Source organism: Juglans regia, chromosome 9 (genome assembly GCF_001411555.2).
Source record: "Juglans regia cultivar Chandler chromosome 9, Walnut 2.0, whole genome shotgun sequence".
NCBI lineage: Eukaryota > Viridiplantae > Streptophyta > Magnoliopsida > Fagales > Juglandaceae > Juglans > Juglans regia.
In genome coordinates, this window is record NC_049909.1 from 21,661,892 (window position 1) to 21,681,304 (window position 19,413).

Consider the following 19,413-nt stretch of genomic DNA (forward strand, 5'->3'; position numbering starts at 1 on the left):
TTTGTAAAAAGTAGATTCTCAGTGGATCTCAAATATACCAAATTTTTTTAAAGATATTGTGCATATTTTACACGCTTTAAAATTATATAAATAATTTCTCTTGTTAAAATTTATATATAAATAATTTCTTTTATTAAAACACTGATTTAAACTAATTTAAAATTTAAATAATTTAAATATAAATAACATTTCATACATAAACTATCAAATTTAATTTATAAAATACTAATATTCCATCATTAAATAAATGATGAAATTTTACTAAATATTTTTAAGAAATTAAAACCATATAAATAATTAAAGTTTTAACATAATTTAAATATGATAATATTCTTAATTAATTAAATTAGGCAAACATGCGTGTAGAATGAGAGAGAGGGAGAAAGGAAAAGTGGAAGAAAATGTTAGTTTTTGGATTTTAAATCCCAATCCTACATCTTAAATTTTTCATATTTAATCTAACGGTAAAAATTTAAATATTAATTTAAACTAACATAAAATAGATAATTAAAATATAAATATTATATTATATACTTAAAATCAACTTTAATTTATAAAATACTAATTTTTCATCATTAAATAAATGATAAAATTTTACTGAATATTTTTTAGAGAAAAAAACTATCTAATTAATTTGAATTTTTAATATAATTTAAATTTCATAATAAATTATAAACATGAATAAATAATAATTTCATTATTATGTATTAGATTATTTTAATATTTGAAGTCACACTTTATTTTTTTCTTCAATTTGACAGATGTGACAAACGTGCTTTACTACTAAGATATATATAGTTTACCACTGCTAGTATATCTATATATATATATATATATATATACACGTACGTATGTTAAATAAAATCTACGAATCATCCGGGCCAAAAGGAAATTAAAAGCAAAAATTGAGAGAGAAAGAGGTAAGCTCACGTAATCCAAGTCTATATTTTAAAAAGATTAATAAATAGTACAATTAAAATTTTGGTAGAATTATTATAAAAATTAAGAACATATATCTCTCTCCTAAATAATGTGGTATTCTATATATTATTTATATCCATCAGTAAATATAATAATTTAAATACCAGTCTTATACAGTGGAAAAAGGCTCATTAAAAAGATAAGAGTTTAAATTAATTTTTTTTTAAATATAGATAATCATGATTAATAGAAATAATCTTTTATGGATAGTAAGAGGCAGTCTATCATTATCTTTCTATACAACGAAAATGGACAGAAACTTTTTCTGCAGTCTACATGCATTGATTGATGATAGTAAGAGACCTGTAAGTACCTCTATTATTGCTGGTCGCTAGATGACATAATCAACTAGGGCCTCAACTTTACAAAAGTTGATGAAATTGAACCAAAACAGCACAAGTTGCTCTGGACTGGATAAGCAGGATAACTACAAAAATACTACTCTCACCGTTACTTATACCGCTCTATTTTATCCTTTTTTTTATTTAATAATTAAAAAAGTATTTTTTAATAATATTATTATTTTTTTAATTTTTTTTAAATATTTAAAAGTGCTAAAAATACATGTATGAAAAAAAAAAAATCTTATAACTGACAGTAGCTCTAGCGGTAACTGGGAGCCGTGGCCGGCTGTAACGCCACCCTAAAGTCCAACATTCAATAATAAAACCATTTTTTGCACTTAATTTACATGATTAAATACATATATACAAAAGTAAAAAACGACAAGTAAAGAATACATACAGTATAATATTGACATGATAATATTTAGTTTTATAAAAAAAATATTAATTATAAATTTCTTATATAAATTAATTTCATTCATTTTAGCAATAAGATATATAACTTTTTAATATGTAAACTCAAGTTCCAATGAACCTCACTCGAATGGTTATTAGATCCGTTTATAGTAAAAATGTTTATTTCATTTTATTATTATAATTTTTTAAATTTTTTTATATAAATTATAATAAATAATTTAATTTTTTTAAATTTTAAAATAATAATAATATTCTAAATTAGACAGAGAGCGCCATTCTAGGAAAATATTCTACGTAAGTAATGAAATGTATCAACTGATCAATCGGCCGACACTACAGTAGCTGACGTGAACCCATATCAAATGTATGCATATTGCCATCACTACAGTCGTGTGTTTGGCAAGTGAGAGTACTTGAGGTACTCTCACTACTATTCTTTACTTTATTATTACTTTTTATCTATTTTTTTACTATTCATTACTTTTTATCTACTTTTTACTACTATTTAATATTTTATTATTACTTTTTCATTACTTTTTTACTATTATTTATAAACATTCTCAACACTTCTCAATATTTCTCACTATCCAAACGTACCCGGAGACAGGACGGTTGGAGCGTTGGTGGCAAAGAATAAGAGGACGATCGGTTGTTAAATAATACAGAGAATTGGAAACATGCAAATGGTTTTTTTTTTTTTTAAAAAGCAGAAACATGCAAATGTTAAACGTACGTGAAGCGAACTCTTCAACAACAAATTACATAAAAATAATCTCGTTATATTATAAAATTATTTTATTATAAAATAAATCTAAAAAATAATACAAAATTATATCAATTTATAAAATAGACTTTCAATTTTTTTAAATGATTAAAGTACTTTTATAAATTTATCAAATATATAATTCTTTTTATAAAAAAGATTTTAAACAATTAAACGAACTTTTTAAATTAGCAAATCCAACCCCAAACAGGTTCTTACTTTTATAAAAAAACACTTTTGAACGCGGAGAGTCGTTTAAGTACGACCGTAAGCAGATTGAAAAGGTCGAGAATTGGTTACGTAGGAGATAATCCTTCTCCAATCAAAACTTATTTTAATTTATTTTATTTCACTGTTATAATTTTTTTAAATTTTTATATAAAATATAATAATTAATTTAATTTTTTTAAATTTTTAAATATTTTTATCAAATCTCACATAAAATATAATAAATAATTTAATTTTTATTTTACTATTCATAAATTATCTTTAACTCAATTTTAAATCCAAATCACACCTCAATCGGTCCATCTTGAATTTTTTTTTTCTCTAATATGTTCTATCGTTTGTCTCTTGGTTGAGAACCACCACTGGCACCGGATCCAATATCTTAGGATGGACTCGTGCTATATATATGTACATATTTTATGCATTTATTAAGTGATAATTTTATTATCGTATTTTGTTAATTTAAACTTTAAATTTTAAATTTTTTATGATTTTCAATAGTCAACACATTAACAAATTTTCGAATAATTTTGTTTGCTTTTGTTTTTGTTTTTTTTTTTTTTTTACGGTACAAAGGTACAGGCCAAGACCGTATACTCGAAGAGTTGTATTTTTTTTTTCCTTTTTTTTCATATATATTTTTAATCATTATAAACATTTTTTAAAAAAAATAAAAAATTCATAATATTTTTAAAAAATAATTTTTTAATCACTATATAAAAATAAAAAATAAAAAATAAAAAATAAAAAATACCATTCGGGACACAAATTTGGATCCCGAATTGCATCTCTGGCACTCAAACGTACGGGAAAAGTCGTACCTATCCATTTGCGGTAGCGCCCACATCTATTGGAGAACCACAAGTATGCTTGATTACCAAATTGACAGTCAAAACATGAGCACATTCACCGGTCACCACACGTACCTTGATTGATTGAATATTTGCAAGACTAGTAGTTGTCTACCATTAATGCAGCTTCATGCAAAAGTCATCTGGCAAGCTAGAACTAGAAGATCATGAATGTGCATGGTAAATCAAAGGGGACTGCATCAGTATATATATCATGCATGCATGGCCTCCAAATGACTTTTCTAACCTGTCTCTCTGGATGGTGGCTAGGAGCATTATGTCATTATATATGGGACGTGGTCTTCATTTGCCAATAACAACTAAATATCATTGTCAGCTTAATTTCCTCGAACCAGATTCTTCGACCTTCGATGTATATCTTTTTTATCTCACGTTGATTTTAGAAAAAAAGATGTTTGGGAATACTTGGGGCAGATTTTCATGAACAATTGTGGACATCGAGTTGAGGACTTGTGGTCCTTCATGCAGCCACGCAAGCAGGGGACTATATAAAATAAGAGTAATGTTATTCACCATCTTCTCATTATCTCATGATATAACATTAGATGATTAGAGATTTAAAAAAATAATTAAAGACTATTTATTATATTTTATTTGTGAATCTATTATTTAATGTCACATTATAGAATGATGAGATGATGATAAAAAAATAAATGATGAATAGATTTTTTTCATAAAATAAATGGTCATTGGGCTCACATTTGATAAAATATAAAATAAATAATAAAAATTAGTTTTTTGTATTAATTTAAGTAAGTAGTGATTTCATATGTATAATAGCATAACAGAAGTGATCCTAATCGAATCATCATTTTACATTTCATTAAATTAATTAAATATTTCACTTATCAGACCTCTCGTTGATGGAGAATTAGACTCACATGCACGTAAGGAAGAGTGCTAGAAATTTAGGATATAAAACAAATAATAAAATCTATATCTTCCTATTAGTTTAATCTATTTTATTTCACAATCTATTTTCAGCAACCAATGTTGACAATTAGTCGCGATTTCCCAATTTTAGGAATTAAATTTAATTGTAATTGAAATATATTAAGAAAATGATATAATAACAACTATATATATCATAGTCCATTTACAACTTAGCATGTAATAATATTTTTTTTTTCATGTACTTTAAACTGTTAATAGGACAATAGTTTTGAATTAAAGCAAAAGGAAATAATTTTTTAATATGAAATTGTAGATAAATTATAGAGCAGTTGGTATTTATCATTATCCAATATATAATATTAATCCTCTTTCTAGGAAAGTTTGATTTTGGATTTTTTTTTTCTTATAATTTTCATATGATTAATTGAAAATATTATATTTTTGTACTTTTTCGTGTCATCTGTCGATTCTGTCCGTGTGTCGAGCATTTCTCCTTCTCTATATATAATTAAAATTTATTATAAAAAAATTATTTATTTATTATCAGTTAATTTCAACAAAATAATTATTTATAATTAAAATAAATCTATTTTGATTATAAATAATTTTTTTGTCGCAAATAAATTACTACGAATATCTAATTTTTTGGTAATAATTGGCCGGTATGATAATATGATAACCTGATCACATTATGATCTATTAATTATGAATTTTTTTATTTATGCAAAGAAGACTTGGTAGAGTCTCCTCTCAGCTCGTCCCTATCTGTCTCCAACGAAAGGTCCTTCCTTGCATTTGCTCTCCAGTAGTACTACTGCTTACGTCCCAATTCAATTCTCTGAACTCCTTCGTACTACTTAAATTCATGAGACATTTGTGTACTACTTTCACTTGTATTTGGGTATGTTGTGAGGTTGGTATTTTCGTTGGAAAATAAATATGTTTCTTGTTCGGCTTCTTCTTCCAGCTTCAATCGTCATGACCGTTTGCTTTGCTACTTTTGCTTCCGAAGCCTCTGATCAACTGCCCCCTGATGAAGGTATACACACACACAGATATATCTCAAAGCCTTCTTTTATTTTTTATTTTTATCGATTGACATATATATAGTCCGTAACTACAGGAGTGAATTTGATTAATTGGGTTTGCTTAATATATAATTGTGGAGTTTAATTTACAGTGCAAGCTTTACGTGACATATTGCATACGTTGGGGAAGGAGGACTGGGACTTGATCTCTAATCCATGTAGCAGTACTGATGATCTAAAGCTGGCCCTACAAGAGAATTATACTATTGCTGCTGTTAACTGCAGCAACTGCGTCGTGAAGGGCACCGAGTCATACCGCGTTGTGGGCATGTACGTTGTCATCTCTCTTTCTCTGATAAGCTTAATTTATTTTACAGTAAAATGTATTTTATAATTTAACTTATTCACGAACTTGTCAAATTCAATTATTTTTTCAAAAAAATAGTAAATAAGGTCTTGTTTGTGTAAACATGAATTCTCATATATTTTATTTTTAAACATCACTAAAATACAAAATATTTTTCAATTTTTAATTTTTAATTTTTTCATCTGATCATTACAAGTTTTTCAAACTTTCAAATTAAACATAAAAAATAATACAATTTTTTAAATCTCAAAATAAAAATTTTATTAAAAAATTATATTCAAATAATATTTTAATTTTATAATATTCTTATTCAATTTTTTTCTCTTATGTTTCAAAACTCAATAAAATATTTTAAATCAAACAATTTATAAATAATCTGAAATGTTCTAAGTTTCCAAATGATTCAAAAATGCTTTTAAACTCCCTTGCTTGCCACTATTTTAAAATATAATAATATTTGTGAAAAAACTAAAAATTAAAAATAAATAATTCGTTTTCCTTATGAACTCAATTAATTCTCCAGGGGTGAAGTTAAAAGGTTAGAAACTTAGAATGATGGCTTGGTTGCAAACCGCTGAAATACAAACTAACGACCGCTTGCCCAAACATGCATTGTGTTCGGTGTCTACAACATGTATGGTTTCTTAGGCTGGGTGTTAGAGTATTTTGAGAATATTTATTATTATTTATTATTTATTATTTTATACTTATTTTTTATTATTTCTTATTTTATCACTATTTTTTTTACTATTATCCATAAAATACTTGAGATCACCTCCCAATCTAAACACAATCTTAACGTACCACAATTCCAGTAATTATTTCTTTTGTGATTTACAAAATGAGAAAAGCTATTTTGCAATCGCAATGGTACGACTGAAATGTACCGCTTGATGAATTTTTATTTTATTTTTTTACTTAATGATTAGTTAGGAAGTAATTTTAATTGTATTGATATATTTTTATTTTTTAAATATTAAAATATATTAAAAAAATCTAAATAGAAAAAAAAATTTGTAAAAGTATCTCACGATAAGATTAAGCGGTGCTACTCAAGCAGCAACGTAGTATCACTCTTACAAAATTGACATGTTCATTCTCGCGGGCACAAATGTACACCTGTTAAATATCAATTGGATATTGGTTATATGCTATTTAATCTTATATAATTATTATAATTTTTTAAAATCTTTAATTAAAATATAATAAATAATTTAATTTTTTTAAAATTTTAAATTAAAATTTATATTAAAAAATTATAACTTAATAATATTTTATTTAAATTTAAATTTTTATATTTTCTATATAACCAAAATTTCAAAATCAATCTCTTATCTTTTCAGTCAACGACTCATTCTGTCGGTAGGCTAGCTTAGAGCATTCTCATTGGCTTGAGCAAATGCATCTTCAAAATTTAGCCAATATTACACTTTTTTACATTTGCCTATTCTATTTAAATTCAATCTTCACATTGGATTAGCCATTCACATTATATATAATACTAAAATATTATTATTTTAATAATTAATTAATTAAATTTATTTTTATCACATTTTATAGTTCTAACAATTAAATGTTAATAATAATTATATTCTAGTTAAATTAATATTAAAAAAGTATTATTAAATGTTAATAATAATTATATTCTAGTTAAATTAATATTAAAAAAGTATTATTAAATGTTAATAATAATTATATTCTAGTTAAATTAATATTAAAAAAAGTTTTATTAAATGTTAATAATAATTATATTCTAAATGTTAAATGTTAATTATATTCTAATTAATTTAATTTGTTTGCTTGGAGTGAGAAATTAGTATTTTAATGTTTGGTGAATCAATTTTGGTTCTTCATATTTGGCCAATCATTGTAGCAGAAATTCAAATTATTTTGGACATGCCCAATTCAATGTGGGGTCTTTTTGATACAAGTTATTTAAATTTTAGACATTCTTTAATTTTAACCAAGCCAATGAGAATGCTCTTAACGTTCCACCCTGAAGTGGATAATGCCACGTATAAGTTTAAAAAACTACAAATTACATGAGCCATCGTTTAAAACACAAACTAACAACCGCTTGCTCGAACATGCAGTGAGTCGCCGACATCGAATTACAATATGTATGGTCCCAAGTCGTACCACAAATTTTGTGGATGTCCTTCCAATAATTGTTTTTTCTGAGCTATACAAAATAAATAATTTAAATTTTTAAAAATTTAAAATAAAAATAATATTAAAAAATATTTTTTTATTCAATATTTTAATTTTTTATTATTTATATATAATAATAATAATAATTTCAAAGTCAATCACCTATCTTTTCAGTCAACGACTCGTTCTGTCATGTTAGTTTTAGATTGTGTTTAGATATTGAAATTAATTAATTTGAGTTAAGATGATAAAATATTATTAGATTATTATTTTTTAATATTATTATTATTTTAAAATTTGAAAATTTTGAATTTTTTATTATAGTTTGTATTATAATTTTAAAAAATTATAATAATAAATTAATATAAGTTTAATAACTAAATGTACCCACAAGATTATTACTTTTACAAATTCCATTAGTCTTCACTTCTACCTCTAAACACATACTTTTACAAATCAATTTTTTTCATCTTAATTCAAATAATCTTATTACTTTTTGCAGATTTCTATTTCATTGACTATTCAAACGAAGCCCTATAATTTTTTAGAAGATGTCATGACTCTCTCCATTTTATTTTTCTTACCAAATAGTAATTGCTAAGTACGATTTTATTAGTTGAATTTTTTTTAAAAAAGTACGATTTTATTAAGTTGAATTCTAACAATATTATTTTTTAGTCATTTTGTTCTCAAGTTAGTTTGCAGAGTATACCATTCACATTATTTAAATAATAAAATTTAATTTTTAATTTTTTTTTTTTCAAATCAAATCAAGTAATGTAAATACTTTTATAGATGGGTTATCCACGCCACCTTATTAATAAGCTTCTCTTTGCAAAATTAAAATCAAGCCATGTAAACACTTTAATAGATGTGTTATACACACAGCCTTATTATTAAACTTCTTTTTCCATAACAAATACATCTTTATTGGTTTTTATGTTCTTTTGATCTTACTTTATTGGCTAATTATAATTTGGAGAAATGATATTTGCAGTCATATAATATGCAAGTACTGTACATTTATTTTTCTAAAGAAATGAATAAATGCAAGACCAACGTGAAAAAATTAATTTTTTAGAAGTAGACCTCACTCTTTTTTAAAAAAAAAATACGCAGCGCTTAGACAACCTATAATTGTGTCATTATCCTAAATTTATATATCCTATCCTATTTCATTATATATTACAAAATAGTTTCTTTACATAGAGATGCATGCTGTTTATTATATATTTTGTCATCATCAATTACACCTTTAGATCTATTATATTTTTAAGTAATTATCTATTTAAGTAATGAAATCATTCAACGCATGTCACTTAAAGTATAATTGTATTTAATAAAATTAAAGATAAAGAATAGTTTTACTCTTTTAATATGGCCATAGTCTTAAAAATCAAGATATAGTTGCTATATATATACATATATATATATATATATATATATGTATGCATTGCGTAATGTGAGAGTTAAGCACTATTATCTTAAAAAAGAGTAGTGATAGAAAAATATTTTACAACTTTTTTTTAAATTGATATCATTTTTATTAAATAATGATACTTAAGCTTATTTGATTAAAATGTCCTCTATTTAAGATAAAGACGTTATGAAACAGTACCTGTAAAAAATGGTTCTGTTTTTATTATCATTTTCTCGTGATAGAAACATAATTACTTTACAACTTTGTTTTAAATTGATGACATTTTTAGAAATAATTATATATGCTCCTTATACAGTTACAATTATTTTTAAAAATACATTTTTGTCCTTATCATTCTCCTTTAAAAACAAACAATTTTCTACTTGAATTTCAGATTTCTCAGGGGACAAAGTCTACCAGGCACTCTTCCTCCAGATTTGGGAAAGCTACCTTGCTTGCAAATACTGTAAGTATTGTATTGTACGTGTATTATTTTCTTTCATCAACTAACTTACCTATATACTGGAACTCATTTCTTCGTCTCCCTCTATCGTATTTGCAGTGACCTCTTTCGCAACCACCTTAAAGGTTTAATCCCTTCGGCTTGGGGCTCCGTAAAGCAGCTCGTCTATATGTACTCTTACTCCCTCTTATATTAGAATAATGTTAGACATAAGAATTAAATACAAGTTTCAAATAGATAAATTTTGTGCAAATTTTTTATAAAGAATTAGGTTCCTCTAAAATCCATTTCTCTATTGATGTGTTTGTTTAGGTTAGCGTTGTTCTCATGTGGATGTACGTAGCTAATTGTACGTTATATATTAATATATTATTGTAAGTAATTATTCGTGGCTTATAAGTTTTAGAGCATATTTAATATTTAAAATATCTTCAAATTTTATGAATAATAATAAAATAGTTTGAACTAAAATATTAGATTAAATTTTAGAAAGAGAAAGAGAAAATTTTAAATAAAAATATATTTTAAAATAACTATTACATTAGAGTTTATGAAAATGAATATATAGATAATATAATTTTTTAATATTATATATTTCAATTTTAACACAGTGGTCTGGTCTTATCGCAGTTCCGTTTCAGGAAACCGGTTAACGGGTCCTATCCCTAGAGATCTTGCGAAAATCCCAACTCTGAGAAAGTTGTGAGTTTCGATCGCACCCATTTAGTTTCTATATTTTAACAGTTTTTTGAGAGGATTATTGTTAGCGAGCAATTCGGTTTTCTTTTTCGTAGGAAGGTCCAGTTCAATCAACTTTCTGAAAATCTTCCTCTAGAGCTTGGGAGTTTGTCCTCCTTAGAACAACTGTAAGATGAATTTCATATTATCAATTGCGAGTTCCATCTCTCTTATTTGCAGCGAAAATTACTTGGATTGGATTTTTTGTAGGAAAAAATGTTGAATCCTGATATTCTGATAATTTTTTTTTAATAGATATTTCTGATAATTAAGCCATTGGATGGATTATTACTTTTACAGCTTGCATATTTTATATATTAATCTGTTGTTTTCGATTGTAGTAAACTCAGCTCGAATAGTTTTACTGGGGAGCTACCTCCTTCATTTGCAAACTTGACCTCATTGACAGATTTGTAAGCTTCTAATTATTTCTTTCTATATGAGTTTTATTTCCACGTGCTGAAATTATAAGTTACTAATATTTGCCTTTTGATCAGATACCTATGACACTTTTTTTTTTTTTCCCGGTCTTGTCCATCAATGACCAAACGTAAATGCAGTTGGATCAGTGACAATCAATTTTCTGGACAGATTCCCAGTTATATTCAAAACTGGAAAAACCTCACTACACTGTGAGACCTTATAATATATTCCTTTTTTGAAAAGATTTTGTTGTTATTATATTACGAAAATCGTGTATTATCATGACTCATAAAATCCAAATATGGCAACATGAACAGATATATTCAGGCAAGTGGTTTGAAGGGGCCAATTCCTCCCCTTGATCTTTTGGGAAAGTTAACTGACTTGTAAGTATGAATATTCCTGACCTATTATTCTCACAGCTATATATATATATATATATATATAATCATCTCGGTATATATGGAGATGGAACATATATATAATATGATTTGAACGACTATTATTTGTTGAATTTTGACATACAGGATGATCAGTGACTTGAATGGATCTGATCAAGTAACTAATTTTCCATTGAAAAACATTGACGTGGCACGATGGAAAACACTGTGAGTCCAATGTTTCAGCAGCATAATTTTCCAAAGTAATGTACGATCCTTATGGCTAGCTACTTTACTCAAGTTTTACATAATTAGTTACTCTTTTTTTTTGCAAGGATATTGAGGAATTGCAATCTTACTGGACCGCTACCCGAGCCAATATTATCTCCCGGGGTTGGGACATCATTGTTAACCTTGTTCGTATAGTACTTCTTGATCATCTTCCACTTATTTCTCAGCCCGTTTTCTGATATATATTTTAGAAACCTTCGTGAACCTGACAATATGATAAAAAAAATTTATGAGATAATGAAAATATGATAAAAAATTAAAATGTTGAATAACATTACTCTTATTTTTTATAGTACCCTGCTTGCGTGGCTGCATGAAGGACCACAAGTCCTCAACTCGATGTCCCCAGTTATTCGTGAAAATCTGCCCCAAGTATTCCCAAACATCTTTTTCCTTGAAATCAACGTAAGATAAAAAAGATATACATCGAAGTCGAAGAATCTGGTTCGAGGAAATGCTCCAAATGACTTTTCAATTTTAACATTATGAGAAATGCTCCAAATGACTTTTCTAACCTGTCTCTCTGGATGGTGGCTATGAGCATTATGTCATTATATATGGGACGTGGTCTTCATTTGCCAATAACAATTAAATATCATTGTCAGCTTAGGTCTCGTTTGTTTTTGGAGATGAGATGAGATGAGATTAAAGTTAAAAAATTGAATAAAATATTGTTAGAATATATTTTTTAATATTATTTTTATTTTAAAATTTGAAAAAATTGAATTGTTTATTTTATTTTATATTGAAAGTTAGAAAAATTGTAATGATTAGATGAGATGAGATGAGATGAAAAGTTTTTCCAAAACAAACGAGATCTTAATTTCATCGAACCAGATTCTTCGACTTCGATGTATCTTTTTTATCGCACGTTGATTTTAGGAAAAAAGATATTTGGGAATACTTGGGGCAGATTTTCATGAACAACTGTGGACATCGGATTGAGGACTTGTGGTCCTTCATGCAGCCACGCAAGCAGGGGTAAGCTCACGTAAATTGGTAATCCGAATGTATAAATGTATGTTAAATAAAATCTACGAATCAATCTGATCAAAAAGAAATGAAAAGCACAAATTGAGAGAGAAAGAGGTAAGCTCACGTAATCTAAGTCTATATATTAAAAATGATTAATCAATAGTATAATTTAAATTTTGGTGGAATTATTATAAAAATTAAGAACATATATCTCTCTCCTAAATAATGTGGTATTCTATATATTATTTATATTAATCAGTAAATATAATAATTAAAATACCAGTCTTATACAGTGAAAAAAGGCTTATAAAAAAGAAAAAAAAGTTTAAATTAATTTTTAAAAAAATCTAGATAATCATGATTCAGTCGTAGTTTCATATGTATAAGTCCTAATCGAATCATCATTCTATAATTCATTAAATTAATTAAATATTTTATTTATCAAATCTCTTATTTAAGAAAGAATTAGACTCATATGTAAGATAAAATATTAAAATATAAAATAAATAATAAAATCAACATCTTCTTATTATCTTAACCCATTTTATTTCACAATCTATTTTCAACGACCAATGTCGACAATTAGTCGTGATTTTTCAATTTTAGACATTAAATTTGTAATTATAATATATTAAGAAAATGATATAATAACAACTATATCATATTCCATTTGCAACTTAGTATGTAATAATTTTTTTTTCATATACTTTAAACTGTTAATAGGACAATAGTTTTGAATTAAAGTGAAAAGAAATAAATTTTTAATATGAAATTATAGATAAATTGTAGAGCAGTTGGTATTTATCATTATCCAATATATTGTATTAATCCTCTTTTTGGAAAGTTTGATTTTGGAATTTCTTTTTTCCTTATAATTTTCAAATGATTAATTGGAAATAGTATATTTTTATACTTTTTCGTGTTATCTGTCGATTCTGTCCGTGTGTCGAGCATTTCTCCTCCTATATATAAAATTAAAATTGGCCGGTATGATAATATGATAACCTGATCACATTATGATCTATTAATTATGAATTTTTTTATTTATGCAAAGAAGACTTGGTCTCTAATTGATTAGTAAATTTAAATATATAAAAAAAAAAAAATTTTGAAAAATTATGCCTATTTTTTTTACGGTACGAACGTACAGGACAAGACCGTATACTCAAAGAGTTGTTTTTTTTTTCTTTTTTTTTCATATGTATTTTTAATCATTATAAACATTTTTAAAAAAAATAAAAAATTCATAATATTTTTAAAAAATATTTTTTTAATCACTAAATAAAAATAAAAAATACCACACAAATTTGGATCCCGAATTGCATCTCTGGCACTCAAACGTACGGGAAAAGTCGTACCTATCCATTTGCGGTAGCGCACACATCTATTGGAGAACCACAAGTATGCTTGATTACCAAATTGACAGTCAAAACATGAGCACATTCACCTGTCACCACACGTACCTTGATTGATTGAATATTTGCAAAACTAGTAGTTGTCTACCATTAATGCATGATATATATACATGGCCTCCAAATGACTTTTCTAACCTGTCTCTCTGGATGGTGGCTATGAGCATTATGTCATTATATATGGGACGTGGTCTTCATTTGCCAATTACAATTAAGGTTTGGTTTGGTTCCTTAACTCCTGTCAACTCATCTCAACTCATCATTATAATTTTTTTAAATTTCAATACAAAATATAATAAACAATTCAATTTTTTCAAATCTCAAAATAATAATAATATTAAAAAATAATATTCTAATAATATTTTATCATCTCAACTCAACTTAACTCAACTCACTTCAATATCTAAACACAACCTAAATATCATTGTCAGCTTAATTTCCTCGAACCAGATTCTTCGACTTCGATGTATATCTTTTTTATCTTACGTTGATTTCAAGGAAAAAGATGTTTGGGAATACTTGGGGCAGATTTTCACGAATAACTGGGGACATCGAGTTGAGGACTTGTGGTCCTTCATGCAGCCACGCAAGCAGGGTACTATAAAAAATAAGAGTAATGTTATTCAACATTTTAATTTTTTATCATATTTTCATTATCTCATAAAAATGTTTATAGTTTTGGAGTAGTCGCCTTGAAAATTGTCAATGGGAAGAGCAACACGAGTCCCCGGTCTAAGGGGGAAGCTCTACATCTTCTTGATTGGGTGATTTCAATAACTTTTTGTCTTGCATTTCTTGCTTTTACACTTTTGGTTATTTTTATTTTCTTGTGTTTGCTAATATTAAAAATGTGGATTAGCTAGGGAAACATTTCATGATAAATATAAACTATCCAATTGCCACACTTGCAGAGCAAGAATAAAGAATCAACTCCGTCTTCTATTATCTGTTTCCCGAGTACTTTTTTCTTGGAGTACAAATTTCTTACCAATATCACGTTGTTACTGATTTCTCAAGTCAAAAAGAGCTATTTTTCCTCTGTAGTCAGTAGCTTATTCTATGATTTGTTTATGTAGGCACTTGTTTTAAAAGAGAAAGGAAATCTATTGGATTTGGTTGATCCAAGATTAGGCTCAAACTACATGAAGGAAGAGGTTATGCGTTTGATTAATGTGGCTCTCCTATGCACTAATGTTTCTGCAGCAGTTAGGCCTACCATGTCCTCAGTGGTGAGCATGCTTGAGGGTGACGCTGTTATTCCAGAGTTGGGTCCAAATTTAAGTATCATAGATGATGAAATGAAAGTGAAGGCACTATGGGAGCATTTCCAAGATAAGAAAGAATCGAGTAGGTCGGAAAATAGCCAGACCCAAAGTTTATTAAGGGATGATCCATTCACGGGTTCTTCTACATCCGCTGTTGATCTATATCCAATCAACGTGGATTCTAGTTATTGGGAGAAAACAGTTTAGATAAATGAGCAATACTGCTGATCTTCATGCTAAGTTTGCCGTCTTTAATCGTGCAATAATTATTGTGACATATTATATATGTGGTACTTAAATGAAAAGTCACATTATTTAATAAGGATTCTGTGGTGTAATAAATGTGAATTGCTAGCATAGCTAGGCATCCGAAAAATCGTAAACTTTTATATGTGATACTGATCTGGGATTATATTTGAATTGGGACATAATCTTTATGTTTTACAATTTACATTTCCTGATTTTCATGTTTAATTTTTCCATTGATATCCCATTCTGATTAGATTTTGTATATCATGTTGGTCTATAAAATCAAAAGATTTATAGCCATACTTGGCAATTTTTTACGTATGCATCCCCTTTTGATTTTTCCGGATTATAAGATAAAAAATATTTATATTGAATTTGTAAAATTCATATATAAATTCTCCTTAAACTATCATTTAATTTTGAATCACTCCTCAAACTATAAATATATATATATATATATATAATTAATCTACCGCATGAAATGCATGTAGTGTGCCAGAAAGCCTTAATTTACATGCAATCAAGTCCCAACACGGACCAAGTACTACTGATCATTACTATTTGCCCCTAATGCGCACCAAATTATATGTACTTAGAAATATTTGGAAAAATAAATCACAGTAGTTCGAACTGATCATTATCCCTAAATATATTATTATAAGTTTTACAATTAAATTGATGCACTGTTTGATTAATTTCAGAAGTTAAAATCAAAATTAACTGAGTTATGATTAGGACCAACATTAATGATCGTTTAGATGCCGTTTTGAGTTTATAAAAAAATTGTTAGTTGAGAAATGATCAGTGTTTGGTCCATATATATATTCATAATGTCCCAACAACAACATTAGAAACGGAAAAGAGACTGTAAAAGAGAAAATGTGTATTACCAAAATACACATGATCATGCGTACGTGTGTGTGACATATATATATATATACTTCTGCATCATTCTTTCCACACCTTTCAAGTCCTAATTAACTGTTCTTTCTCTTTAGATCTCTCTCAACACAAGTACATACCTGACCGCGTACGCCATGAAACATTGGATTAAAAGCTTTTGTTCTTTTGCTTTTGTCGTGTTACTCGTTTCATGCCATTCCAAAACGGAGCAATTGAGTATGTTAATAGGTCATGAAGATCATTATTTACAAACGGGCAGCTGTGATTTCTTCCGAGGAAGATGGGTTCATGATGATTCCTATCCTTCGTACAACTCAACATCCTGCCCCTTCATTATGAAAGAATTTGACTGCCAGAAAAATGGGCGACCTGATACTGATTATCTCAAATACAGATGGAAAACTCGCCGTTGTAAATTGCCAAGGTCAGTCGGTACCCATATATGTATGCATTAATAATATGTGTTATCACAAACCTGCATCTTGCATGTGTCCATGATCCAGTGTCCTAACTGCAGGGTACGTACGTAACGTCCGTCTTAATTTATATGTGTGATCATTTTTTGCATGTCTTGTACATATGCATGTAGATTCAACGGTCTGGATTTCTTGAGAAGGTTTAAGGGGAAGAGAATATTGTTCGTAGGGGAGTCTCTAAGCCTCAATCAATGGAAATCTCTCACATGCATGTTGCATGTTTCAGTGCCCCAAACAAACTACACTCTTGAGAGAAAAGGTGCTCTCTCCACGTTTACTTTGCAGGTGAGTAGCTAGCTAGCTAGGTACTTTTGATGTTACATGTTGCATGATCGAAGTTGCATGCGTGGCACTTTTGATGAGTTTTCTTCAACCCGGTTGGTTCCATCTACTTGTTATAAAGCAGAATGCTCTACGATTGGGATTTTTTCAGTGCGAGCGACGCACCATGTTAAACTTATTGGAAGGCCATTAACTTGGTTGATTTTGTGAAATCACCGCAATTAATTAAATCTACATCTTCCTATCAATTTAAGTTTTTGAGACGAACAATGATGATTTCAGAAATTTTGTTATCATCTGTGCATATTACATGGGAATTTCATGGATGATGGGGTTGCAGGAATATCGCATTTCTGTGGTGCTATCTCGCAATGGGTTTCTAGTTGATCTGGTAAAAGAAAAGATGGGCGCAGTCCTGAAGCTGGACTCCATTAACAATGGTAATGCATGGAGAGGATATGACATGCTTATCTTCAACACCTGGCACTGGTGGCTCCATACAGGAAGAAAACAACCGTACGTACATACGTAATTAATTAGATTCTCCAACAACATGAGCTGCATGTCTTTTTGGTGCTTTAACGTACGTACGTAGGTCTAATATTAAGAAATATTATTATTGTCTTGAAGTTGCAGTTGGGATTACATTCAACAAGGAGATAGAATACACAAAGATATGGATCGTTTGGTTGCTTTCAAGGAGGGGCTCACTACTTGGTCAAAGTGGGTGGACTCTAACGTTGATCCTAAAATAACCAAAGTATTCTTCCAAGGAATTTCTCCAACCCATTTTGTATATAGTAATATATATTGAATTTTGAGTTTTGGAATGTAAAAAAGTAATTTTATCAATCTAATAATTCTTTTAGGTAAAAATGATATTTGAAAATTTTATAGAAGAATAATGACATGAGTCTTAAGGTGTGTACTGATCACTTTGAAAAAAAGTATAATGTATCAAACTATTTATAAAAGCTGAAAATTCATTTTTTAAGAATATATATCAAATTGAGATTTTTCTTGAAAAGCACCTAGCTTCAAAGTTCGAATGTATAGAAGATGTACTCGAAAACCATCATAGAAACTTTTACTAAACAGTGAACAATTTCTTATTTAAAAAATTCTACCTCCGCGCAATACATGGTACGTCCACACATGGTTTTTCATTTTTTTTTGAGTAGTTCTATGTACAACTGTAAAGTGCGTAAATATCGTGTAATCGTTTTGAAAAACAGTAGAATCCATTATTAAAAAATTAAATTTTTCATGTGAATTTTATATTTTATTCATTTTTTTCAAAACGATTACGTGGTGGTTACACAATTCACAGTTATAAATATTTTCTCTTTTTTTTCCCTCATAAATGTAGTATGGTATATGGATTATGAATAGAAGAACTCAATTACTATAGGAGAAATAAAATAAATATAAATTTAATGTGTGGTGTGTGGCATGATCAACAACAAAATTCTAATTTTTGGTGGTCATGTTGAATTCAACAGTGGCAAAGACTGGAATTCGTCGAAGTCCACAACGTGCCATGAAGAAACCAAACCCTTGAGGAGTTCGACATATCCAAAGGGTTCTCCACCAGCAGTAGCTGTTGTAAAGAGTGTGTTGAAGAAAATCTCAACTCATGTCACATTGCTCGACGTGACTACATTATCTCAATTGAGAAAAGATGGACACCCATCCATTTATGGCTTTGGAGGGAAAAGGGGGAACGATTGTAGTCATTGGTGTCTTCCTGGTGTCCCTGATACATGGAATCAACTCTTATACGCAACTCTCATCACTCCATGAAATTCAAAAAATAATTAGAACTTTTTAACCAAACTGTATTGGTAATACGCATACTATTTCTCTGGTAAATGAAGAAGATAAGTAAAAATAGAATTTATAAAAATACTTCTATTCAGATGAATGTTATAGATAGTGAGAGGACCTATTTATAAAAAAAAGAGACCAAGTTAAATAAGGAAATACATAAATACAATATCTCCTAATCTAAATTGTATTCCAATCAAAATAATATACATGAAATTACGACAACAAAATATAATCGAAATGTTTGGCGCCCTTAAGAGGAGT

At 27.8% G+C, this 19,413-nt stretch overlaps 1 protein-coding gene across 4 annotated transcripts; it reads left to right on the top strand.

Moving 5' to 3' along the window:
• The first annotated feature begins 16,530 nt into the window (after positions 1–16,530).
• On the top strand, positions 16,531–19,180 carry LOC109005773 (protein trichome birefringence-like 41). Of its 4 annotated transcripts, XM_035693741.1 has the most exons (6): positions 16,531–16,988; positions 17,154–17,325; positions 17,663–17,838; positions 17,959–18,115; positions 18,244–18,245; positions 18,825–19,180. In XM_035693741.1, exons 1-6 carry the CDS (start codon positions 16,699–16,701, stop codon positions 19,123–19,125), a joined length of 1,098 nt encoding a protein of 365 aa, XP_035549634.1. In that variant the 5' UTR covers positions 16,531–16,698; the 3' UTR covers positions 19,126–19,180. The 4 variants fall into 4 exon arrangements, with proteins under 4 accessions (XP_035549634.1, XP_035549631.1, XP_035549632.1 ...); XM_035693738.1 differs by lacking the exon at positions 18,244–18,245 and having other exon boundaries at positions 17,953–18,045; positions 18,825–19,179; XM_035693739.1 differs by lacking the exon at positions 18,244–18,245 and having other exon boundaries at positions 17,959–18,045; positions 18,825–19,179.
• The last annotated feature ends 233 nt before the right edge of the window (positions 19,181–19,413 follow it).

Excerpts from the sequence above, each read along its gene's own strand:
- LOC109005773 (XM_035693741.1), top strand. The coding sequence starts at position 16,699 with ATGAAACATTGGATTAAAAGCTTTTGTTCTTTTGCTTTTGTCGTGTTA. Across the intron at positions 17,326-17,662 it reads TCTCCACGTTTACTTTGCAG|GAATATCGCATTTCTGTGGT; the intron begins GTGAGTAGCTAG and ends ATGGGGTTGCAG. Across the intron at positions 17,839-17,958 it reads CATACAGGAAGAAAACAACC|TTGGGATTACATTCAACAAG; the intron begins GTACGTACATAC and ends TTGAAGTTGCAG.